The sequence below is a fragment of the Salvia hispanica genome, chromosome 4 (genome assembly GCF_023119035.1).
Source record: "Salvia hispanica cultivar TCC Black 2014 chromosome 4, UniMelb_Shisp_WGS_1.0, whole genome shotgun sequence".
Classification (NCBI taxonomy): Eukaryota; Viridiplantae; Streptophyta; class Magnoliopsida; order Lamiales; family Lamiaceae; genus Salvia; species Salvia hispanica.
The window spans coordinates 28316142-28341943 of NC_062968.1; the positions used below are offsets into that span (position 1 = coordinate 28316142).

A 25802-nucleotide genomic window follows, 5' to 3' on the forward strand; every position below is an offset into this window, starting at 1 on the left:
TATGTTTAAAAAATTATTTACCTTTCTATATACCTTTTTTCTTAGGAGTATGTTTCTTTTTGGAAGGGTATATAATACATTTTGAAGAGGTATATAGATGATATACCTCTTTTATTTATCCTTCCTTGTTGGAGGTGCTCTAACTCATTCCACTCACATTTCATTTAAAACTAATATAAACAAGTGGATCTCATTTTCCACTAATTTTTTTCCACCTACTTTTCTTTAAATTTCTTAAAACCCATGTCGGCAAGAGATGAGACTACTCATGGCGGACGGAGGGAATACTAATATGATAACGATATCTATAAGAGCTATCAATTTATATTTATTTTTTTATGAGAGAAAGAACGCCATTTCTTCAATACTCTGTGATGACACATACTTGAAGAAGCGAAGGAAATGAATGAACAATGTACTGCTAAAGTGATGGTTCTCTCTCGTGAAAAATGACATAAATAATTCTTGAAGTCAAAAAGATATTTTGATAAAAAAATTTTTTTTTGCAAACATCCTTCCAACAATATAGAGTATCAATGTTCAAAAAATAGGGACTAAAAATGTTGTTCTTCCTTACCTCATCGTATCTCCCTATCCTCTACACTATCACAATCTCTTCATATTAGCGATGATTTTTTTTACTGTCTCCGATTCCATGAATTTTAAGTATTCCTTAATTTTCGCAGAGTTTTCTTGGCCCTCAGGTAATACCAAATGATTGCTTGAAGACTAAAAAAAGAGTAAACTAACAAGATATAAATTTCCAAATTCATATATTTTGATATTCATTTGTTAACATACAAATCCAAACTTGAAACTTGCATCAGCCAAGTTATTAATTTCATAGCAAAAAACTGTCAAGCTTGCTTCTCCCAAACAGCATAATCATTACCATCAGCTGCAACCTTAAAATCAGGAGGGATTAGGTTTCCTAGATCCATCTCTGCCCCAATTTTGGTGATGATCTTATCATCAATCTTGGCCACATAAAGATTCGCCTCCGCAGCCAGAATCTCGACCTTGCTGCCCGCACCAATGCCGTTCCTCCTCCTCACCGCGATAATCTTGGTAATCTCTTCCTTCTTCCCCCAATCAAAAAAATGATCGTAGAACTACAAAAGCACAAGAGAAAAACGGTCACGGAGAATTGTTCATAATTATCAATAAATAATTTTTTTTATAAGAGGATAAAATCAATTTAAATTACGAAACTTACCACGGATGGAACTCCGGGATGAGTAAGGATATAAGCATAGCCCTGCGACACCTTATCCGCTGGAAAAGGCCACAACATTTGCGTCGAGCCGGTGTCGTGGTTGTCGATGAACGTGACCGCATTTTCGGGCTTAATCCCAATCAACCCCGGCGGCTTGCTCTCGGCGTCCTTCAATCTCCACAGCTCCCCCTCCACCGCCGCCTGCAGGATCCCTTTAGTGGTGAAGTCGAACGCCGTCACCGCCCCGCCGGCGTTATCCGTCCACGCCGCCAGCTCGTTCCTGTGCCCGTTCTGATCGTACCCCGGCTTCCCGTCCCCGCCGTAGGCGAGCGAGTTCCACAGCTCGCCTACGGCGAAGTCCGGGCGGGTGTTGGCCATGTAGATCTTGGTGATGGAGGGCGCGTAGCCCTTGACGAAGTCGAAGCGCCAGCCGTCGAAGCCGATGTTGGACTTGAGCCAGTTGAGCCAGTCGGAGAGCTCGGTCTGGACGCGCGGGTTGAGGTGGTCGATGTCCGGGGCGGGGCCGTAGGCGGCGCCGGAGTCGAGGTTGCCGGTGCCATCGGAGTACTGGGTGTCGTCGCGGCAGATGAAGGAGGGGCCCCAGTCGAGGCGGCTGTCGGGGGTGCCGCCCTCGAAGATGTTGTAGACTCCCCGACTGTCCTGCCTCTCGGCGGTGCGGTGGTTGATCACGATGTCGGCCACGGCCTTCATGCCGTGGGCATGTATGGATTTGATCAGCGATCGGAGCTCGGCCCTGCTGCCGTATTTTGATGCGTCGAGATCATACAACCTCCCGGGCAAATACCCTGCCGAAAATAGAGCGTGATTTTGTTATGATATGAAACCATTCTTACAAATGTGATCAAATTCAAAACTTACAAATTACGTGATCTGGACAGTTACAAAATATCAACAAATCCTAAAATAATAATAACAACAAAAAATGTCAATACAAAGTCAACGGTTGATGTTGTATTGAAATTGTGTTAATAAAATTGTGTTGACATTGTGTTCACATTAAAATCTTAAAATTTTGTACTATGTTGAAATTGTGTTAATACTATATTAAAAGGTTTGGAGTTTATATCAATACATGAAGTTATGATACGTAGCTGTAACATAATATTATAACCCGGCCTCCCAAGATAAGTGACTTGTATTCCTTTTTGGGGTGTCCCACTATAAGTGACCTATTTCCATTTTTAGCAAAAAGTCATCTCTCTTACTTTATTCTCCACATACTTTATTCTCTCTTCTCTCTTCTCTCCTCTACTTTTCCCTCTCTCATACTTTACTCTCTCCACTTTAACTTATTTAAATACCATTCCTTAAATCCCGTGCACAAAAGAAGTAGGTTACTTATCTTGGGACGGATGGAGTACTCCTTATAAAATACTACTATATTATTTGAGATATTTAATTTACACTTATTGATATTGGGTCTTAAGGCATTTATTAGGTTTTAGTTATTTTCTTTTATCTGGCTCTTAAGGCATTTATTAGGTTTTAGTTATTTTCTTTTATCATAATTACAAAATACTTTATTCGTTTTCTTAAAACAAGAACTTTTGATATAGCATTGATTTTAATACAAAATTGCTAAAGTAAGAGAGGCATAAAATAAAAGTGCATTAGTGGAAAATGAGTTCATTTATTCAAATGGAAAGTTTCTATCTTTAGAATACAGCTCTAAAATTGTGTCCCACGTCAACTTGGTGAAGATCCCATCTAAATGTTCTAGATTTGACTGGTGCAGGTTTTAAGAAATTGTTTAACTTTGTGAACAAAAGTGTGTGAAAAAAATTAGTGGAATATAAACTCACTTTTATATAATTTTATAATAATTGTGAGTAGAATGAGTTAGTGGAATATGTGTTCTATTTACTATAGTAAATATTGAATGAGATATTTATTGGGCCATCCATATTAAATAAGGAAATCTAGAATATTTTATTGGAACCGAATGGAATATATAAGAGTGGATAATTATCATCCCCTTTATAAAATCTTTTAAGGGGGTTAATGATTCATTTTTGATCGACCGAGTATGTTAATACTACGGTTGATCTTTTGTTTTCTACCTGCTCTTGGTGCATTGGAGATAAATCAATTAAGTACTTTAAGACATGATCATTTATATGGTGATATTGTGTTCCTATATTGTTATTGAGTAGTTTTTAGCTTTTTAACAAAAGCTTCTTCTAAGTTCTAACCAGGTTTTGTAAAAAATAATACTCCTTCTGTTTTCTTTTGGAGTTTCGATTTTACCATTTTTGGATGTCCTACTTTTGAAGTCTAGTTGGAATATTTCATAAATAGTATTTTAACATTTTTTTAAATTTGTGCCAATTCAAATAGGATTCCTAAAGTGGGACGAGGGAGTAGTAATGTTAGAGTTTAATATATTTATATATTTTATATTAAATTACTCCATGGTGCAATAAAAGATATGAAAAGTCAACCCCCAGAGTTGACAACGCTTATGTGGTACTCCATGGTGCCGGCGATCGCCAAACAACAACAGAATTTAAATTGATGAATAAACTAAAACGCATTTAATTGATAAAACATTCAAAAAATAAACTTATGAAAATGCTACTCCATAAATATACTTTTATCATATAAATTTATTAATTATAAAAGTATAATTAGAAAAAGTGACCTTGTTGTGCGGCCGATTGAGATGGAGGTGGGAGCCAAATATGAGTAACTCCGGCAGCGGCGATGTCGGGTACAACACCGATAAGCGAATTGTACCACCCTCCTTGCTTGTTACTCGACTCCCAGTTGAATCCCTATATATTAACACCCAAAACTAAAATAACTGAGTTTATCAACAGAATTACCAACGGATTATGATCGGCCAGTTTTCATCAACACGTATGGGGAACGGGCACCGTCGTTTGGAAATATAAAAATGAATAAATCATCAGAGCTTTCGAAGTTTACCTGAAACAATAAGGTGGAAGAAGTGGACAAGGCGGAGAAGAAAGCAAAAGTGAAAAAGATGGTCCAAACAAAACCACTCATTTTTATTTTTTGGAAATATTTTGGTTAGTTGGAAATATTTCTGTTTAGAAGGGTCCTATTTATAGGTTGCTTTAGAAAAATTATATTTTGAATTTTCCGTTATGTGTACGCGTATGTGGATAGAAGAAAAAAATTGAGACTGTGTCAATGATAATAATTTAATAACTTAGAGTTGTAATCTTGATTTTATTCTATTGCAATTTCCGTTTGGACAGAGGAAAAATTATAGAGTGGTATGTAATTTAGTCGTTTCTTTTACATCTCATTATAAGTAATTAACAATCAAGATGATTAATTTCATCTCATTTCATTTTTTCTTCTCTTTAAAGAGTCTATAATCCATTTTATTAATGCACTCAATGATTTGTCAACATCACAAATTGTGTGTGTGTGGAATTATTAGTACATTCTTTCTTCCAATAGTTTTTTTCAATCCCATCGTAACGTCAACGGAGGAATAATAGTGCCTTTTATCCTCCAATCTAATAGTATAGAAAATCAATAAAATATTTCAAAATTTATTTGTTGACATCAATAATTTGGTGGTTGTACATGTATTGAATGATTGGGAATATGTGTTTTGTAAAAAGTTTTCAAATAGTGATGCAAGCATTATTTCCATTTTTGAAACGTTTTATTTTAATAGAATAATTCAAAAAGAAAAATGTTTCATATTAATAGGGACAAATAGAATATATACAAATGAGATTCGTATTCTAATAACTTTTTCCAATAACTTTTCTTAACATACCGCTAAGACTGAGACTGGTAACGCCAGAAGTAGGGGTATAATTCAGACAATCTAGTACTGTCCAATCACCTTTCATTTCCCCCTCCAAATTGACTAAAGTATGAAACCTAGGAAGATTTGAAACCCACTTTTTCTTTGATTGTGAAATGTGACAGACGAGTCATTAGCAATTTTGGGGACTCATTTCCTGCCCAAAAATAAATTCATCATTTTCAAATGCAACATATTATTATTCCTCACACTTATGTCAATATTTTTTAGGGGCGATAACTCATTTAGAAATAAAAATCCATGAAAAAAAATGGATAAAAAAGAAACGGATACTCTATTAAATTAAAAATTGGATAATGGCCTTATTCTGTTTTTTATCAAATTACACGTTTACATCTTATGTAACTCAAATTCACACACACTAGATGTAACTCAAATATAAAATGATGTTAAAACAAAAGGTTAAAAGTTTAAATAAAGCTAAAATATAAAATGCAGCTGAAGGTAATCAAACTTGGGGTCAAGACCTTGACATTAAGTACACAATCAGCCACAGACTAAATAAGTGATGAATTCATAAAATTCTTGGGCCCCCAATTTCAAAACTGTGTTTGCATAATAATATATTTCATTCACTTCTTAATAAGCATATTCAAACTTGCATCCACCAGCTCAGTATTTTTCACTACATTTCCCAAATGCAGAATCAACCTTGCTTCTCCCAAACAGCATAACCATCTCCACTGGTTGCGACCTTGAAATTTGTAGGAATTAGATTTCCGAGATCCATCTTCCCGCCGATTTTGGTGATGATCTTATCATCGATCTTCGCCACGTAAAGATCAGCCTCCGCTTTCAGAATCTCGACCTTGCTGCCTGCCTCAATGCCATTCCTCTTCCTCACCGCGCTCAGCTTTATAATCTCATCCTTCTTCCCCCAACTAAAGAAATGATCATAGAACTACAAAGCAAACAAAAACATGTGGTCAGTTTACAATATAAGTCTAAAATATCATACTCTCTTCGTCCTATTGTAACATAGACATTTCTTCTAGCACATAGATTAAGGAATAAGGACCAGTTTATTAAAACTTGTGTCATTCACCAAGTCTGACAGATAAGGTATATAAAAGTATAACGCAGGTTCCACTAACTTTTACTAATTCAATTTCATTTTTAATTCTTGAAACTCGTGTGAATCAAAGTGAGACACATAATAGATGACAGACTTACCAGGGATGGAACTCCAAGATGAGTAAGGATATAAGCATAGCCCTGCATCACCTTCTGCCCCGGAAAAGGCCACAACATCTGCATCGAGCCGGTGTCGTGGTTGTCGATGAACGTGACCGCATTCTCCGGCTTAATCCCGATCAAACCCGGGGGCTTGCCCTGAGGGTCTACCAATCTCCACAGCTCCCCCTCCACCGCCGCCTGCAGGATCCCTTTAGTGGTGAAGTCGAACGCCGCCACCGCCCCACCGGCGTTATCCGTCCACGCCGCCAGCTCGTTCCTGTGCCCGTTCTGATCGTACGCCGGCTTCCCATCCCCGCCATAGGCGAGCCCGTTCCACAGCTCGCCTACGGCGAAGTCCGGGCGGGTGTTGGCCATGTAGATCTTGGTGATGGAGGGCGCGTAGCCCTTGACGAAGTCGAAGCGCCAGCCGTCGAAGCCGATGTTGGACTTGAGCCAGTTGAGCCAGTCGGAGAGCTCGGCCTGGACGCGCGGGTTGAGGTGGTCGACGTCCGGGGCGGCGTCGTAGGCGGCGCCGGAGTCGAGGTTGCCGGTGCCGTCGGAGTACTGGGTGTCGTCGCGGCAGATGAAGGATGGGCCCCAGTCGAGGCGGCCGTCGGGGGTCCCGCCCTCGAAGATGCTGTAGATTCCCCGGCCGTCCTTCCTCTCGGCCGTGCGGTGGTTGATCACGATGTCGGCCACGGCCTTCATGCCGTTGTCGTGTATGGTTTTGATTAGTGATCGGAGCTCGCCGCCGTTGCCATATTTCGATGCGTCGAGGTCGTACAACCTCCCCGGCAGATACCCTGTAAATTAAGGGCAAATTGTCAAATAAATTACGAAAAAATTGACAAATTATGGTTGACCTTGTGGTCCGACTGATTGAGAGGGAGGTGGGAGCCAAATATGAGTAACTCCGGCAGCGGCTATGTCAGGTACATTATTTCTAAGCGTATTGTACCACCCATTTCGGTCGTTACATGAGTCCCAGTTAAATCCCTACGCACGTAAAAAAAACGGCTTTTACCAACGGACTGTCACTTTTTACCAATGGATATATCCATGTGTAGATCTTCTGACCGCTCTTATAAATATGAATGAATGAATAAATAGATGATCGGAGTTGTCGAAGTTACCTGAAACAATAAGGTGTAAGAAGTGGACAAGCCGGGGAAGAAAGCATAAATGGAGAAGATGATCCAAACAAAACTAGTCATTTTCTTTTGAAATATTTTTCTTTGTTCGGTTGAAGGGACCTATTTATAGATATTACTTTTATTTTGAAATTTTTTTGTAGTGGCGTACATCAAAATGAAAATGACTTTATTGCAATTTTCCGTTTGGAAAAGATGTAATGAATACGAATTCGATTTATTCACTTCTTTTCCAAATGTAGTTGGCAATCAAGCAATTAATTTTCATTTCAATCTTTTAGTTTTAAGAGGACGTTTAGGTCTTGATACAATGAATTGAAATCCTAAAAAATTATATCTGAAGTTATACTACTACTATTCTATCTTATCCATAAAAAATTGTCATACTTCAGGGATATCAAGTGAATTTAGGAAATTTTATTTAGTGTATTAAATAAAAATAGAAAATATAATTGGAATGTAGTAATGGAGAATAGAATTAATTGGAATGATAATTAAGAGAGAGTATGTACTAATGATAATTTCCTTTTTTCCAAAAACAGAAACATGACCATTATTGTTGGGATATACACGAAATTGATAGTTAAACATTATTTATGGACAAAGAGATTGTATTGTAATTCAATTTCTAATCATTTGTTTGATAAAAACAATTATTGTTTGTTAAATCACAATATTTTTGTAGACTAACTTTTGAAACTCAAATATAAAAACCATAACTTTTTAAAATTTCGTAACTGTCCTATGTTGGTCAACATCAAAAATAATAAGACAAAATTAAATATAAAATAATAATAAAAAAACGTTGTTTTAGTAAAATAACATCTTTCTATTTAGAAATATAGTATGCATTATGTGTTCAGCACGTACTTGAGAATTTTTACAATCATTTAAAATTCAAAATATTTACTAGGTATGACTAGACCTGCCCACGGTTCATGAACCGGCGGTTTCGGTTCGGAACCGCCGGTTCCGGTTTTGGAAAATATGGAACCGGAACCGAACCGTGAGGCTGTTTCACGGTTCGGTTTCGGTTCGAAAACCGGCGGTTTCGGTTTCGGTTCGGAACCGCCGGTTTTTGGACGGTTCGTAGCGGTTTAGGTTCGGTTTCGCGGTTTCACGGTTTTTTCTGTTAATTTTTTTTTTCCATATAGTTTGAAATTATAAAATAAATTGGAACAAGGAAATGGATAGTTTAAATTGAGTTGTTAACACTAAAATGAGGTGAGTGTAAGTAAGGATAGGGAGGAGTATTTAATATAGATAAAAATAGAGATAAATGAGATCCAATTTGAATTTAAAATCAACACTTAAGAATAAATAAATAAATAAATAAATAAATAAATAAAAATAAAAGAAATGGTGTTTTATGCAATCAATTTTGAATAGTGCAGCCATTGCCCACCGTCAACCAATCAATTTTGAAGACTCAATTAATCAATTTTGAAGACTACACAATTAACCAAATGTTATTTTATTATACTTTATTTAAAGTAATCAATTCTTCTAAGTTTATTTTAAAATGTTGGATAAATATTTATTAATAATTATCCATACTCCATAGATTCCATACGTAAAAAAATGTGTTAATTAATAAAATCGGAAATAGTATTATAAAGTTATTACCATAAACCATACAACATAGACTCCATCTTGTAATTTAGTTATTTTTATTTTATTATCTTTTATCTTATGTTTTTACCATCCAATTTTACCAAATAGTATTATAAAGTTATTTTTGCTACAAAATTTTGTCCCACATTATTGTTTCTACGGATATTACCAAATCTAAAAATGAAATTTATTTATATAAGAGTATAAAACTCATAAACCGGATCATTCAGCAATGTTTTATTTAATGGAGTATAGTTTTAATATAAGGATTAACTATGTTGAAATTTATCATTGCGTTGGCGGTTCGGAACCGTGAAACCGTCGGTTCGCAACCGTCCGGAACCGGGGGTTCAGTCGCGGTTTCGGTTCGAAAAATTTAGAACCTGAACCGAACCACGGTTCTAAAATTCACGGTTTCGGTTCGGCATATTTTTCGCGGTTTCGGTTTTAACCGCCGGTTCGGTAAACCTTGGGCAGCTCTAGGTATGACTGCTCGACGGTTATCATTTACCCGACATTTAAACTGAATATACAACATGGTTATGGTGCAAATTTAGTTACCCTCTTCCGCCATTGAAGGTAATTTATGCAATAATTAATATTGCATTTTGTACCATTTTCTTATTTCTCACTAATCTTCTCAATTCTTGCCGATTCACTTCTGATCTACTTCAAAAAATAAAAAATAAAAAAAAAACCTAAAATATAATTTACTTAGTCTCCAAGTCTTATATTCCATAACTGCATCAATTCTTCTCTCTCAAACTCAAGTTCTCCCTATATCGTTTGCGCCAACCAGTTCATCTTGTCGCCCGACATCCCTCGTCTCGCTGTCTTGCCTACCTTGTTACCTTCTTTGTGATATGAATTTTTTGGTAGAGGTGTCAACATATGATATGAATGCTTAATATCATCAAAGTGTTGATCATAATATGTACCCGTTGTCCGTCATTACTTGTCACTATTTTCATTTTCAGTTCATCCATAGATACTTATCAGACTTATGTTTTTCTACTTTTGATAAATGAAACCCATATTCTACTCCCATTAAAGTAAGATTCACATTCCATTTATTTTTTTCAACTCACTTTCCTTTATAATAAAATACGAGTCAAGTCAACTTGTGCCAATTAATGGCTGACGGAGGAAATGAATTTCATTCATTCACTCATCTTAATAAAGCATATTCAAGCTTGCATTCATCAGCTCATGAGGTTTTTTCAACTACAATTCACACACACAACATCAAGCATATTCAAGCTTGGATTCATCAACCCGAAAAAAAGGTTCAAACCAAGAGCTCGAGCATGCGAATACCTTAATGTGCCAAGCTTGAGCTCGAGCACGAGAATACCTTAACAAGCCAAGCTTGAGACTGTCGGTATTCAGACTCATTTTATACGGCCCTAGTCGAAATTCCTCAGAAATATGATTTCTTTGTTAAATTGCCAACCATAAAGAGGTATACTAGTTGTACTAACAACCAATGTTTTAAAAATCGGATCGGCCGGCGAACCGGCGTCGTTACTGGTTCACTGGTTCAACCGGTTCACTGGTCGAACCATTGGTTGAACCGGAATATATAATAAACGCATATATTATATATTATTAAGAAATTTAATATTTTTATGTATTAAAATAGATGATGTTTATTAATTTAAGAAAATTTATTTTGTAAAATAATATTATAATTAAATACGAATTAGGTATTAAGTTTAGATAAAAATATTCATTGGTGTCAATAGCTAGGGTATATAAATTAAGTATGTAATATAAAAAATTTATTTATAGTAAATAATGAATTTTATATGGTACTAATAATAATATAGATGTTAAGTGGAGCATCATTAAAATATAGAGGATGATAATTATTTTTATTAAATTTAACAATTATATTAAAGAATATAAAATTAAAATGAATTATTAGTTTTTGTAGATAAAAATTTAATGGTTAATGTATAAAAATATTTGATGTTCAAATTGTTCAATGAGCTCATGTGGTGGAGTGGTAGAGGTCTTCTTATGTAGAAGAGAGGTTATGAGTTCAACCCCTACCAACAACAAATTTTAAAAAATTTTAAACAAAATAATATTAAACCGGTTTCCGGTTCTGCCGGTCCACAGCGGTTCAATGCATTGGTGGTTTAAAGGAGTGAACCGGACTGGACTACCTACCGGTTCGCGGTCCAACCGGTCGAACCGGCGGGTCCGGTCCGGTCCGGTTTTTAAAACATTGCTAACAACAGGCTCCGATAATCTCTACAATACCTACGGCCGGACAAGCATACTTTTGTTACTTAAATCAGTTTCGGCCTAAGTACACCATGCTCAGTCTAATTACACGCAGAACAGATGGCTTATGGCTTAAAATTCGTTTTCATGAACACACATTCTACAGACCAAATCATATAAACGATAAACAGTCACAGAAAATAAAGAAGTGAAGAAAATGGGACAGAAACGGGCTGATACAAAGCAGACGCAAGATTATGCTTTAAATAGATAATTGCATTTGTAAACATATGCTTCCTATCCGAGATACCTATAGCTAAGCTTCAATTTCATGAACTTAGATACAGCACAATGATCTCGAATGATATTGATAACATTTTGTAGTGTACATGGATATGGATATCGTAATTGGTCACATCTTCGATGGCTTGGGGAAAATGTCAGGAGTAAATTTCTGTGCTGCACTGATACTTCCTTTTATCTTGATCGCGCCCCTAAAATATGATGATCACACATCATTAATCGAGTACTCTTCGAATAATACAAACTATAGGATATGTTTATAGTTTGGAACAACAAGGCACCTCATAAAAGCAATTTGCGGATTCATCTTCCCACTTGCGACCTTTAGAAAATCATCATCTGTAAACGAGAAAGTTGCATCCGGCTTCCCATCTTCATATGCTCCTATAACAGTAAACGACAACTTTCAGTCATAAATCTGAAATCATAGCTATCTTAACTATAGTCAGTGATCAACATTTCAAATTACTTTAGGTCTAACTATCGCGTTTCTCAAGATCTCAAAATTTTATAAGGCGTGTAACTAGATTGAACACATCAACCGCATCAATATTGAAAATCAAAGGCATCCTAAACAATTGGGTAAGTTACGGGTTCAATAAAAATCAGCCACATCGATATTAACCACAACACGGTTGGCTAAAACTAAAGATTCCGTTAAAAACAGCGACATTGAGCTTGTCGAACAGTTGGTAAAGCTAAGGATCTGATTAACAGTATCAAATCCAACAAAAATGTTGCTGCATTCAACCAAACCTCCACAACCCCAAAATCCCCAAATTCGAATCTTGTAGCTACATGATCAAGAATCCTCTTTTTCCCCAATTTTGATATTTCAGTTTCAATCAACTAACATGGACATCATACAATCCGTGAAATTCTTTCAGCAATCAATTTGCAAATTTGAAGCAGTTCAGCACCAAGAATCTTCAAATTTACAATTTCATAGCTAAGCAGAAAACAAAGCCCTAACCTTCTTTAACCTCTCCTTTCTTCAAATCCACCACGAAAGACTTCTCATTGAACCCAATTTTCTGCCGATTGCAAAAACCCAACAACGATCAAGCCAACCAACAAAACGCTAAACCGAATTTGAAAAAAGAAATTCAGAAAAGTTAAACCTTGGGAGCAATATTAATCTGGTAGACGAGGCCGATTTTCTTGGTGAGCTCTTTTCCGGTATCAGTGGACATGTGGAGCTTCATCTGCTCCATGAGGGCGTCGGATTTCAGCTGAGTGGCCATGGACCTGATTGGGATCAACTGCAAAATTGAGGGAGTGATGGTGCGAATTAACGAAGAAATTGGGGGATTTGGGGCAATGGAGATTGTATATAATTGCGTGAATTGGATGGATTTGGTAGGAATTAAATGAATGTGGGCGGATAGGGGTGGGTATGGAGATGGGAGTGGTGACGGCAAACTGATGATGAACGAACTACCTACGTCTCAGGCACGCAATTCAAGGCAACAACGTTGTGAAATCGAGTTTCATGTTCTTTATAATTTTATAATTAATTAATGAGAAATTAGTAAAATGAGACTTGGATCATCCACGTCTCTAGGCCTGTCAAATTGGGTATCCGCGGATACCCGATCCGAAAATTTCGGGTATCCGATCCCAAATTTCTCAAAATCTAATACCTGATACCCGATCCGAAAATAATTTCGGGTACCCAAATACCCGACTCGGGTATCCAGTTCCAATTGTGGATTTTTTAAATATTTTTTTAAGAAAATTAACTACAAAATTTTAGAAATATAAACTTTTAGTTTGAATTTAAAACAAACTTGAAGTAGGTCGAGTTTTAAGATGAAAAAAGAACTACTACAAATTATTAGAAATAAAAAAATCATAAGTTATAATTTCATAATATAACAATAAAACAATTTCATTTTGGACAAATAAACTTAATTCTGTTTTGAATATTGATCTAAAACGACGTTAACTTATTCAAAATGTATTTTTATTGTCTTACTATCACACGATTTTGTCATATTAATTTCAGTTTTAATCATCACAGGACAGATGCCAAAGGTTGAAAAATTACTATATTTTTATTCTAATTTGGAAGGTTATGAATTAATCAGAGGACAATAAAAAAAATACTTAAATGACAACTATTACTTCATAAATCATGTTGCTTATTACAATATTATTGAGATAAGAAATTATAGGAGTCTGTATCAATATAGTCAAGCAGAAATTCAAATTTACATTTTTTCAAATAATAATAAAATAGATACATAATTTTTAAAATTTAAAAGAAATTAAAAAAATCGGATAATTCGGGTAATTTGAATATACCCGATCGGATATCGGGTTACCCGATACCCAATAATCCAAAAATCATATACCTGAACCCGATCCCGAAACCCAAAAAATCGGATATTGGGTATCCAATTACCCGATATTTCGGGTTTGGATATCGGGTATCCAATTCCCGATATCCATTTTGACACCCCTACACGTCTCTAACTCTTATCCATCTCTTAATCATCTAATCTCTTCACTATTCATGAGTTCATTGTACTTTTCATCTCATCTCTTAACTAAGGGACAACACATACATCCCTCCATCTCTTAACCATCTCATCTAGAGGTGGCCAAACCAAACCGGACCGCCGGTTAATCGCCGGTTCCCAACCGGCAGGTCGGAACCGGAACCGGAACCGGACGACGGTTCCGGTTCAAAATCCGGTTACACGGTTATAACGGGCCGGTTACGGTTCCAAAAATACGAAAACGAAACCGCCGGTTAACCGCCGGTTCGAAACCACCGGTTAACCGGGAATATGTAGTTGTTGCCGGTAAGTTCCTAGGGTTACAGGCGTAGGGCTGAAAAAGGTCGGAAAACCGGCGGTTTCTGACACAAAACCGCCGGTTCCGCTCTTTTAAGATATGATCATAAGCATACTACTGAAGTTATGGCTAAATTTGTTGCCATGCATCATCTTCCTTTTGGTATTTATGATAATCAAGATTACGAAGATTCGATGAAAGAGTGTTATAATTTGAACTCAAAAAGACTACCTAGAACTAGTATTCAACGATCTACCAAAAATCATTATTATGAAATGAAAAAAGATTTATCACGATATATGAATAACTTGGGACACAAAGTGAATATTTGCTCTGATATATGGACCGACGCTTTCCAAAAGCATGCATACATGGGAATTACGGTTCACTTTATGGACAATAGTTGGTCTTTGAACAAACGTTTAATTGCTTTTAGAGATTTTCCTACACCACACACTGCAAATGCAATTGCTTTTTTAATTATTCAAGTTTTGAATGAATATCAATTATGCAATAAGGTGTTTTCTATTGCTTTTGATAATGCAACTGCTAATACTGCAAGTATTAGCGACTTGATAGATGCGTGCTCTCCGATTATCGATGGTAAGTATTTTCATCAAAGATGTGTATGTCATATTTTGAACTTATGTGTACAAGATGCGCTTTCTTTATGGCAAAAGCATGTTGATCCTATTAGAAATGTAGTTAGAGCGATCCATTTCAAGCTTAGCAAGACTTGGAAAAAATATTGCCGTAACAGGAACATCAGGTATACAACTTTTATAATGGATGTGTCTACTAGATGGAACTCTACATATGATTGCCTCAATTCTACTTTGGAGCATAAAGATGCTTTGTGCGATTTTTTTAGAACTAATCCCTATGGTGATATAGTTCTTACGCCTAATTGTTGGGACCAAAGCATGAGTTTATGTCAATTGTTCAAAGCTTTCAAATGTGCGACCGTTGAATTATCGGGTGTTTACTATTGCACATTTGTTCGTGTGTTAGAGCATTGCATGTATATAGCACTTGGTTTTAAAACATGCATGAAAAATGCTAGATCTCGTGAGTTAATGTGTGTTTTATTTTATATGATTGAAAAATGGTTGAAGTATTTTAGTGAAATTCCAACTGTGTTTTTAATTGCTAAGTGCTTGGATCCGAAATGGAAATTATCTGGCACAACTAAGATCTTAGATTTCTATTATCAAAATTTGCGTTCTATTGATCTTAGTCCACTTCAAAATTTGCCTTATGATGATGATGAAACCTCGAGAGTTTTTGAACTAACCAAAAAATCGGATATTGGGTATCCAATTACCCGATATTTCGGGTTTGGATATCGGGTATCCAATTCCCGATATCCATTTTGACACCCCTACACGTCTCTATCTCTTATCCATCTCTTAATCATCTCATCTCTTCACTATTCATGAGCTTCATTGTACTTTTCATCTCATCTCTTAACTAAGGGACAACACATACATCCCTCCATCTCTTAACCATCTCATCTAGAGGTGGCCAAACCAAACCGGACCGCCGGTTAATCGCCGGTTCCCAACCGGCGGGTCGGAACCGGACGACGGTTCCTGTTCAAAATCCGGTTACACGGTTATAACGGGCCGGTTACGGTTTCAAAAATACGAAACCGAAACCGGCGGTTAACCGCCGGTTCGAAACCACCGGTTAACCGGGAATATGTAGCTGTCGCCCCTAGGTTCCTAGGGTTGCAGGCGTAGGGCTGAAAAAGGTCGGAAAACCGGCGGTTTCTGACACAAAACCGCCGGTTCCCGACGGTTCAGGGCTAGGGTTCAGGCGTAGGCGTGTAGGGTTGCAGCGTAGGCCTGAAAAGGTGTCGGAAACCGCCGGTTTTCGGAAACCGAAAAACCGGCGGTTTTCGACCGTTTTCAAATTTTGAAATTCAATTTTTTTTTTTTTTTTAATATCAGATTTTTTCCCCCATTTTTCATCTATAAATACCCCCCCCCGCTTCATCACTTCTACTCACCTCATTCTTGTGTTAACAAGTATTTCTCTCTCAATCTCCAATTCTCTATTCTCTACCTCATTCTCTCAATTTGCTCTCTACTTGTTTACTTAAGTTGTTCATCAATTTTTATAATTTGCTCTTCATATCATATTAGTTACAACTTACAACTTGTTCAACTACGTTACTATAAAAAAAATATGTCTTCTTCTCGTGGTGGTGGTGACCGTGATCGACGGGGCAAAGGAATTGCCGAAGATCAATCTACCCGTCCGAAAAAATCACGACGACCTACTCGTCGAGAAATTTTGGAAGAGGTTTCCCATGCTGAGGCTGTTCGCTTACAAGTAAGTAATAAAATATTTTGCATATTATTTTTTTATACATAAACTTAATAAGTTTGAGTTCATGATTTTTCTATGTTCATCTTCTAAATTCTAATTCGTACATATACTACTATTTGTAGATGGAAGAAGATCGTCGTGCAGCTGCAGCCATTGCACTAGCCCAATTGGGTGGTCATGGCGCGGTTGGCGCCGAATCCGATGCTGATAATTACATCTCGGTCGATGATTACGATATTGATGACGTTAATGTTAATCTGAACGATGATAATGAGGACAGTGACGGTGACCACGAAAATGAGGAAATGCCCCCCCCTTCACAAGACGGCCGCGGAGAAAAATCTAAATATAAATCTGATATATTTGTGAAACATTTCAAAAAGGTCCCAATAGTTTCTTCCGCTAATGAAGTGCCGATATTTTTTATGGCATATTGTAACTACTGCACCAAAAAATACAAATTCAAGAAGTCCGGGGGATATGGCTCTCTCATCCGTCACATGCAGACGATTCATCCCGAACTATATGGGCATAGCGCTAGCCAAACCCAACTCAACTTCCAAAGTGCGAGTGCCCATGGCTCCGCCTCCGGTTCGTCTCAAACAGGTACGCCGTCCTCCGCTCTTTTAAGATATGATCATAAGCATACTACTGAAGTTATGGCTAAATTTGTTGCCATGCATCATCTTCCTTTTGGTATTTATGATAATCAAGATTACGAAGATTCGATGAAAGAGTGTTATAATTTGAACTCAAAAAGACTACCTAGAACTAGTATTCAACGATCTACCAAAAATCAATATTATGAAATGAAAAAAGATTTATCACGATATTTGAATAACTTGGGACACAAAGTGAATATTTGCTCTGATATATGGACCGACGCTTTCCAAAAGCATGCATACATAGGAATTACGGTTCACTTTATGGACAATAGTTGGTCTTTGAACAACCGTTTAATTGCTTTTAGAGATTTTCCTACACCACACACTGCAAATGCAATTGCTTTTTTAATTATTCAAGTTTTGAATGAATATCAATTATGCAATAAGGTGTTTTCTATTGCTTTTGATAATGCAACTGCTAATACTGCAAGTATTAGCGACTTGATTGATGCGTGCTCTCCGATTATCGATGGTAAGTATTTTCATCAAAGATGTGTATGTCATATTTTGAACTTATGTGTACAAGATGCGCTTTCTTTATGGAAAAAGCATGTTGATCCTATTAGAAATGTAGTTAGAGCGATCCATTTCAAGCTTGGCAAGGCTTGGAAAAAATATTGCCGTAACAGGAACATCAGGTATACAACTTTTATAATGGATGTGTCTACTAGATGGAACTCTACATATGATTGCCTCAATTCTACTTTGGAGCATAAAGATGCTTTGTGCGATTTTTTTAGAACTAATCCCTATGGTGATATAGTTCTTACGCCTAATTGTTGGGACCAAAGCATGAGTTTATGTCAATTGTTCAAAGCTTTCAAATGTGCGACCGTTGAATTATCGGGTGTTTACTATTGCACATTTGTTCGTGTGTTAGAGCATTGCATGTATATAGCACTGAGTTTTAAAACATGCATGAAAAATGCTAGATCTCGTGAGTTAATGTGTGTTTTATTTTATATGATTGAAAAATGGTTGAAGTATTTTAGTGAAATTCCAACTGTGTTTTTAATTGCTAAGTGCTTGGATCCGAAATGGAAATTATCTGGCACAACTAAGATCTTAGATTTCTATTATCAAAATTTGCGTTCTATTGATCTTAGTCCACTTCAAAATTTGCCTTATGATGATGATGAAACCTCGAGAGTTTTTGAACTAACCAAAAAAGTCGGATATTGGGTATCCAATTACCCGATATTTCGGGTTTGGATATCGGGTATCCAATTCCCGATATCCATTTTGACACCCCTACACGTCTCTATCTCTTATTCATCTCTTAATCATCTCATCTCTTCACTATTCATGAGCTTCATTGTACTTTTCATCTCATCTCTTAACTAAGGGACAACACATACATCCCTCCATCTCTTAACCATCTCATCTAGAGGTGGCCAAACCAAACCGGACCGCCGGTTAATCGCCGGTTCCCAACCGGCGGGTCGGAACCGGACGACGGTTCCTGTTCAAAATCCGGTTACACGGTTATAACGGGCCGGTTACGGTTCCAAAAATACGAAACCGAAACCGGCGGTTAACCGCCGGTTCGAAACCACCGGTTAACCGGGAATATGTAGCTGTCGCCCCTAGGTTCCTAGGGTTGCAGGCGTAGGGCTGAAAAAGGTCGGAAAACCGCCGGTTTCTGTCGGAAAACCGGCGGTTTCTGACACAAAACCGCCGGTTCCCGACGGTTCAGGGCTAGGGTTCAGACGTAGGCGTGTAGGGTTGCAGCGTAGGCCTGAAAAGTAGATCACTTGTTCAAGCTCAATTTGAAAGTAGTTTGCATACTCTCTTTGCCGAATATGAAGAAAAGTATAACCGTACCCACCAAATTCGTCCACGTACACAACTTGCTCCTCAACCGCAGCAATATGGCGGTTTTGGTTTTGCTTATGATGACCCCGATGCTCAATCACAATTAGCCGACTTATACGGCTACGGCACAGGCTCAAGCTCAAGGCCCACCTCAATGGGATCGGTAAGCGAGTTAGATTTTTATTTGGAAGCACGCCACCATACTTTTAGTGATGCAGGTCCTACACCCGCCCAAATCGACGTCCTAGAGTGGTGGGGAACACATGAGAAAGATTATCCCATACTTGCGTCAATGGCTAAGGAGATCTTTGCAGTCCCGGCTTCCACCGTAGCCGTCGAGTCCGCTTTCAGTGTTGGAGCACGTGTCTTGGACGTGAGAAGATGAAAACTCTCCGCGAGAAATATGGAAGCTGTGATGTTACTTGATGATTGGGGAAAAGCTGCAAAGAGAGCGCAAGAATCAGATTGTGATGCTCGTGAAGAGAGTGAGGAAACCTTCACCGACACCGAGGATGAAGGTGAAGAATGAAGGCCAACCGTCGTCAACCGCCAACCAACAAGGTAAGCAAGGTAAGAGAACTACGTGGACTTTGATTCCTCAATGCAATTGAGCATTAAGGATACGTAGGCACCTCAACTTAAATTTTAAATTTAAGTTGAGCTCAAGTCCTTTTCCTTTTATTTCTTTTTTTTTTCTAATTGTTTCAACTTTACTTTTAATATGTTTTTTGTAAATTGTAATTTTTTATTTAAATTTTAAATTCAAGTGTATAGTTGTATTGTTGTATTTTGTAACTTGTAATTGTATTGTACTAGAAATTTACATTCAAAGTTTCAAATCAATAAAATTGCAATTCTTTATCGTTATCAATTCTCTTTGGATTTTACTATAGAATTGCAATAAAAGTTATAACTCTAAGATTTAAATAAAAAAAAAAAGAACCGGAACCGGTGAAAAACCGGCGGTTAGTAACCGGAACCGGCGGTTAAACCAGAACCGGATAACCGATATCCGGGCCGGTTAAGGTTCAAGCTTTCGACGAACCGGAACCGGCGGTTTTCGAACCGTGGCCACCTCTAATCTCATCCCTTAACTATTCATTCAATTTCATTTTTTATTTTATTTCCAACAAATTCAATTAATAAAAACACACTTCATTAAATAAAATAAAAATTACAATTTAAAGGCCTAAAAATAAAAAAAATACATAATTAAAATCCTAAAAAAAAATTAAAAATACATAATTAAAAATACAATAATTAAAATACTCTAAATTAAATTATAAAAACTACTCCGCTGGTGAATCATCCCTCGAAGTCGGCGGTGCACCCAAGTTAGATCGACCCTGAATACCAAGTTGAGCTTTCATATGCTCAATTCCGTCCATGTGGGCTTCAAATTGGCGAGGACTCATTTTTGAAGTGTCAGTCATCATGGCGAGCAGGTACATGGACATTAGGGTGTTTGAGCCCGTGCCGGAGCCCGAGCCCGCCTGGCTTGATTCGCCACGGCCCCTCCCCCTCGCTCTAGCCGCCTTCGTCGCCTTGGTCCCTTGGGGCCGACGTCGTGAACCGGAAGACCCCCTGCATCATCGGTTGGCGTGCCCTCTTGTGAGGTGTTGCCTTCGCCGCCATCACTAGACGAGTAGTGGCCACGCGCCGTGTGCTTCGTGCGTTTCGAGCCCGAGCCCGACTCGACACCGCCAGCCCACCTTTCAAGGTGGTGGACGTGGGACTAAACTTCGACATACTTGAAGACGTCATCTTTGAAGACCCGCAACGCCGCTCTCAGAATGTCGGCTCCACTAGCTCCGCTTTGGTAATTCGCCTCTTCTGCCCTGTATATCGCGCAAAAATTTTGACATCTTTGTCGCATCGGTCCCAATGACTGCGGAGCATCTTCACGTTGCGGGCAAAGGTCTTCTTCGGCCTTCGTGCATTGTAAACTTCGGTGACTTTTTTCCAGAAACACAAGTGGGTTTGTTGATTCCCGACGACAGGATCGTACGAGACGATGATCCAAGCGTCGTACAGAGCCAACGTCTCCTTTTGGCTGTATGGATGACGGCCGCCGTCCCCCACGACCTCGTGGTCGCCCTCTTCCTCCTCGGCATTGACGCCGATCCTGGCGGAGCCTCCACCTATCGGCCGGTATTCCAAAGTGCGTTCATCCGAAAAATTCTCCGGAATTTGGGATAATCCCGACGATTGCCCGTACCTCTGGAGGGGAGGGACGATAGTATGCATCCACATCAAAATGTGGTGTTTGGTACGCCGGCGGAGTCGTCGAGCCTTGGGTGCCCGGCGACGAACCGGGAGTACCCAAAACATTGTACATGCTTGCCCAATCGCCAAACGAGTTCAAGTCGAACCCGCCGGAGCGCCACGAGCCGCCACCGCCGCTAGAGTTTCCATTGCCGGACATTTTTTCAACAATTGGAGAGAAAAGAATAGATGAGTGTAGTGTTTGTGTGTAAAATGGAGAATGGAAGAGGAATGGAGTATTTATAGAATAATAAAAGAAAAAACAAAATTTGAAAAATTCGACCGTTTGCAATGGTCAAATGACAGTGTAAATTTATTTTTATTTTTTTTCAAAATTTTGATTTTTTTTAAAAAAAAATTATGACGTCATAATTCGACGCCCACTCGCGGGCCGGCGAGTGGGCGTCACGCCATACGCCAGCGCGCGCCACGTGGCCTGCGCGCATGGCGAGGCAGCTCGAGGCCGACCCCTTCCGCGCGCGATGCGCGACGAGATGTCTCATCTTGTCGAGATGAGTTCTCTCTTGCAACGCGGTCTCGCCGCCGTCTCGTCTCGCCGAGACGAGACCGAGACGGTGGCAAGCCGCGCTGCGGATGCTCTTATGAAAACAAAATATGTAAGAGTGAGTAAATAAGAGAGGAGAGAAAAATGTGTAGAGTCTGAGAAATAGTTTTTATTTTTAAAATAAGCCTATATTTTGATGGTCACTCTAAAATAACAAAATGAAACTATATTTATGGATAAATGAATAATATACTTATTATAAAACATAAAATTAATTAGAGTGGAAAGGCTTAGGTATAGCATTTAATTTTTTCGATTGATGAACTAGTTTCACAATATTCTATAAGAGATTAAAAATATTAATTTCTATTTAAAGATAAGAGTTATTGAATTATCAATAACTTTGGGACATCGTAAAAGAAAATATTCTATCGAATTTAATTTGAGATGAAAACAGGAGTACTAGTTTTTGAAATGTATGATTAATTTCATTGCATTTTCTTTACTCTCTTTAAGTATTAGTACTATAAAATTAATTTTGAATTAATTTACTAATTAATTTCTTTTGAATGCAAATCGTGTTAGGATTTTAATATCGTAGGTAGGATTTTTGTTCGGCATGAAAAGTTCCTTAACATATTATATAACAAGTTTAATATTAACATATTGGATTATAATCAGATCAACTCAATAACAATTCAATCCACTTAAACTCTAAGTATAAAGTTCCTATTTTATTTTCTCAAATACATATGGCCTATGGGCCTTAACCTAAGGTAAAAAAGAACTAGAAAAATACATGTTTCTACAAGGTAATGAAGCCTAATATCCCCTTTCACCATATACATGAATCATTTCACCTCTTCTCTCCATCGCCCGAAGAAAACAAAACGACATCGTTTCAAGAAATAGATCGAGACGACGTATCAGAAGAAAAAAATTTCAGGCAAGGGAGGGGTTGGTACCTTTCTCAGCATTTCAATAGTAAATGAGAGAACTCAGCTTATGTAAAAGACAGGGTTTTGACAAGATGATCAAAATGACTTTCTCTTATGTTCAGTGATTATAGCTATTTTCAAGAACTTGAACCCCAGGTCCATATATTAGTCTACATCGATCGTTGAACGAACCAACAAGCCGAGAAACCACTTCTTTGAAGAACATATTGGCAACCTGCAATACAATCATAAAGATTTACATTAAATCATAAAGATTTATAGAAATAACTAACAAATAATATTCGTGCTTGGTGTTTGGTGGTTCTTTTTTCCCTATGCAAGAAGTATCAAGAAATCATGCTATCTTTTAAGTTTCCAAAACAGGAACTCGTTCTAAAATTACAGTGTTAAAAGTACTGAGGAGGCTTACTTGTCGATAAAGTGGCGATTGAAACTTGAAGTCCACCATGAAATAGAGGCTGCAACTTCCAGGAACGGGTCCAGGGGAAAATTCCCAGACATTAATCAAATGTTCAAAAAGACTAGTTTGGGATGAAGTCGTCTGCAACAAAACAGACCTAATAAATGTTTTATAATAAGGAAAACTTCATTGGCGCATTACTTGCTGGAAGGAAAACAATAATGGCAACCTTACAGATTGAACTGTTGACTAAAGCTGGGCTTAACCAACCATACATCTACTTTCCATAAGATCATGGGTAAAACAAAAAAGCCAAAACTGAACATATTGGAGTTGCACTGGTATCAGTAATCAGATACGAAGGTGCAGTGTTATTATTTTTAGGCTCCTTGCCATCTGACAATCGGGAAATTATGATATACTGAGTACATTTTCGAGCAAACACTAGACGTGTGATGCCACATTCCTTTAGGCTTTAGTTAAGACTCCATTTCCTATTCTAAATTGTTTTCTTCATAATAAGACAACAAATATGAGAAGAAATGATAAAAATAAAATAAAAATTAGATAAACAGAAAGGTCCTCTGAATAAGATCAATGTTGAGGATAAGTTTCATTGACAATCTTCTTTTTTCCAAAGACAAGACTAAGATTGTTTGTTAAGTTATTGACATAAAAGAAAATAAGGAGAATAAAAAATACAGAATATAATATGGTCTAAGAAGTAAAAACATATGTGACGGCATCCAAAATAGATCAATCAACATTCTAAAATCCACCTCCAATGGAGGAGGATTAAGATAGAGACATTTAGGTCTTGTTGAAACTCATTAACAACTCAACTTTACGAAATCTGAATAGAGTGTAGCAGTAACAAGTGAATCACTTTGGAGGAAACGAACTCATAGTAACAACTATAATTACCTTATATTATCACTACGTTTAGCAAACGACATATATAATTAGCCAAAATATTCATCTCTAATCCTAAAAACAGCTCCTTATTTCAAGCCTTGTATTTATAGCATTAAAACTCAGCACAATGTCTATATAAAGTCAATCAGTTTGATCCGGAAACAACCACAACCTTATATCTCTACCCTAACCCCAACATAAATTAACAGTTCAGTCCCAAAAATCTCTTTGGAGAAGCCATTCCTAATTTTAAGCAAATGATGAAGTGCTAGGTTAATATTAATAACAAGTGGAGTAGTAGTGATTGTGAATCCTATACTCCAACCAACCAGCAAAACAAGGAACAAACGAATATGACTATATGGATGGGGGACCAAGTTGCGTGATCTTCACCTTAATGGATTTTGGTTTTGTTAACTCCACATGCGATGTATAACTTTCAACAAGAAATTTAAAGCCAATTTCTAACTCCGCATCAAAACTTCCATCAGGGTTCTGGCATATTATCTGTGAGCGCTGACACCAAGGAAGAAAATCTTCATACATGTCAACCGCAGCAACCACATTGAACAACTGTTCAGGTGAATATCTAACATGAAAAAGATAAATCAGCAAATTGCAGATTTGTTAAGTTGTTAACTGAATCAAAAGCCACACTACTTTCTCCAAATAAATCACATTGACTGATCATTAGTTCAATACACAAATAGTTCGATATTGATAACGGAGTAAATTAATTCATGCTATCAGATATTCGCAGCAATTTTCACTAATTATCCATTTTTTTCATCATAATACTTCATTTTAACCTAGATCACATAATCCATCCCCAATTTCAAAATCTACACTTTCCACGCAGAGCCACAAAGAATCAAAACAGAAATTCGAAACAATAGCGAAACAAAGATTACCCCAACACACGCTTTTCCTGGTGCACTTTTGATAGCATACCGCCCTCTTCGCCATCACCGCATCCCAAAAACCCTCTCTTTTGTTGAACAAAATTACAAATACGCGACGAATTTGCAGAGCCTAGGAAACCATATTTCCCGTGACGCCGATTTTCCTCTGGAGAAAATGCATTGTTGCCAGCGATATTACTCGAAGGCCGAACCTGGCTGAAGCTAGGATAATCTCTCGTGCGCCGCCGCGACGGATTACGGAGCGCTACCAAACGCGCCAGCGCCCTCGGTGCGGAATTGAACGGAGGCATTTGTAGCAAAAAAAGATTAGGATTTTGAACTGTTGTCCGATTGAAACCTACCGAATTTGCCTGATGAGATCTTGAGATATGATTCTGCTGCGAATTTGAGGCCAAAATTATGGCTGATTTGCAAAAAGTTGCAATTTTCAATGCCCCAATTTCTTGTTTAGGAGTAGTTATACATCCAAAACCAGTAAAACAAAAATTATATTAAAAATAAATTAAATTAAATAGGATTTTTTTAAGCGGTGGAATATGTGATTATAATATATATCGTCCATTTTTATTTACAGGTATGCTTATTATCATTGAATGGTCACACAAATTGAATGTTCAACAGAAATTGCAATTGGGAGTATCTTACTAGCATATGTAAGCAGTACTAGTAACTATAAAGGGATGTTATGAGGCACA

At 37.5% G+C, this 25802-nt stretch overlaps 4 protein-coding genes across 4 annotated transcripts; all 4 read right to left on the reverse strand.

Annotated features, from left to right (window-relative positions):
• Positions 1 to 746: 746 nt before the first annotated feature.
• Positions 747 to 4260, reverse strand: LOC125219938 (alpha-amylase-like). Its single transcript, XM_048122031.1, has 4 exons — positions 4166 to 4260; positions 3879 to 4011; positions 1217 to 2022; positions 747 to 1112 (listed from the first exon to the last, which is right to left on the reverse strand). The coding sequence occupies exons 1-4, from the start codon at positions 4244 to 4246 to the stop codon at positions 858 to 860; spliced, it is 1275 nt and encodes a 424-aa protein (XP_047977988.1). The 5' UTR covers positions 4247 to 4260; the 3' UTR covers positions 747 to 857.
• Positions 4261 to 5450: 1190 nt separating this feature from the next.
• On the reverse strand, positions 5451 to 7473 carry LOC125219716 (alpha-amylase-like). Its single transcript, XM_048121762.1, has 4 exons — positions 7358 to 7473; positions 7088 to 7220; positions 6222 to 7027; positions 5451 to 5949 (listed from the first exon to the last, which is right to left on the reverse strand). Exons 1-4 carry the CDS (start codon positions 7436 to 7438, stop codon positions 5695 to 5697), a joined length of 1275 nt encoding a protein of 424 aa, XP_047977719.1. The 5' UTR covers positions 7439 to 7473; the 3' UTR covers positions 5451 to 5694.
• A 3982-nt stretch (positions 7474 to 11455) lies between these two features.
• LOC125219361 (sterol carrier protein 2-like) lies at positions 11456 to 13001 on the reverse strand. Its single transcript, XM_048121325.1, has 4 exons — positions 12646 to 13001; positions 12498 to 12558; positions 11806 to 11908; positions 11456 to 11715 (listed from the first exon to the last, which is right to left on the reverse strand). The coding sequence occupies exons 1-4, from the start codon at positions 12766 to 12768 to the stop codon at positions 11634 to 11636; spliced, it is 369 nt and encodes a 122-aa protein (XP_047977282.1). The 5' UTR covers positions 12769 to 13001; the 3' UTR covers positions 11456 to 11633.
• Positions 13002 to 22576: 9575 nt separating this feature from the next.
• LOC125222734 (coenzyme Q-binding protein COQ10 homolog, mitochondrial-like) lies at positions 22577 to 25671 on the reverse strand. The gene is made up of 4 exons (XM_048125507.1): positions 25096 to 25671; positions 24578 to 24773; positions 23279 to 23410; positions 22577 to 23083 (listed from the first exon to the last, which is right to left on the reverse strand). The coding sequence occupies exons 1-4, from the start codon at positions 25395 to 25397 to the stop codon at positions 22967 to 22969; spliced, it is 747 nt and encodes a 248-aa protein (XP_047981464.1). The 5' UTR covers positions 25398 to 25671; the 3' UTR covers positions 22577 to 22966.
• Positions 25672 to 25802: the final 131 nt, after the last annotated feature.

Excerpts from the sequence above, each read along its gene's own strand:
- LOC125219938 (XM_048122031.1), bottom strand. The coding sequence starts at position 4,246 with ATGAGTGGTTTTGTTTGGACCATCTTTTTCACTTTTGCTTTCTTCTCC. Across the intron at positions 2,023-3,878 it reads TCAATCGGCCGCACAACAAG|GGTATTTGCCCGGGAGGTTG; the intron begins GTCACTTTTTCT and ends TATTTTCGGCAG. Across the intron at positions 1,113-1,216 it reads ATCCCGGAGTTCCATCCGTG|TTCTACGATCATTTTTTTGA; the intron begins GTAAGTTTCGTA and ends GTGCTTTTGTAG.
- LOC125219716 (XM_048121762.1), bottom strand. The coding sequence starts at position 7,438 with ATGACTAGTTTTGTTTGGATCATCTTCTCCATTTATGCTTTCTTCCCC. Across the intron at positions 7,028-7,087 it reads TCAATCAGTCGGACCACAAG|GGTATCTGCCGGGGAGGTTG; the intron begins GTCAACCATAAT and ends CTTAATTTACAG. Across the intron at positions 5,950-6,221 it reads ATCTTGGAGTTCCATCCCTG|TTCTATGATCATTTCTTTAG; the intron begins GTAAGTCTGTCA and ends TTTGCTTTGTAG.
- LOC125219361 (XM_048121325.1), bottom strand. The coding sequence starts at position 12,768 with ATGGCCACTCAGCTGAAATCCGACGCCCTCATGGAGCAGATGAAGCTC. Across the intron at positions 11,909-12,497 it reads GAAAGGAGAGGTTAAAGAAG|GAGCATATGAAGATGGGAAG; the intron begins GTTAGGGCTTTG and ends TTACTGTTATAG. Across the intron at positions 11,716-11,805 it reads CCGCAAATTGCTTTTATGAG|GGGCGCGATCAAGATAAAAG; the intron begins GTGCCTTGTTGT and ends ATCATATTTTAG.
- LOC125222734 (XM_048125507.1), bottom strand. The coding sequence starts at position 25,397 with ATGCCTCCGTTCAATTCCGCACCGAGGGCGCTGGCGCGTTTGGTAGCG. Across the intron at positions 24,774-25,095 it reads CAGGAAAAGCGTGTGTTGGG|ATATTCACCTGAACAGTTGT; the intron begins GTAATCTTTGTT and ends TTTTCATGTTAG. Across the intron at positions 23,084-23,278 it reads AATCGCCACTTTATCGACAA|GTTGCCAATATGTTCTTCAA; the intron begins GTAAGCCTCCTC and ends ATTGTATTGCAG.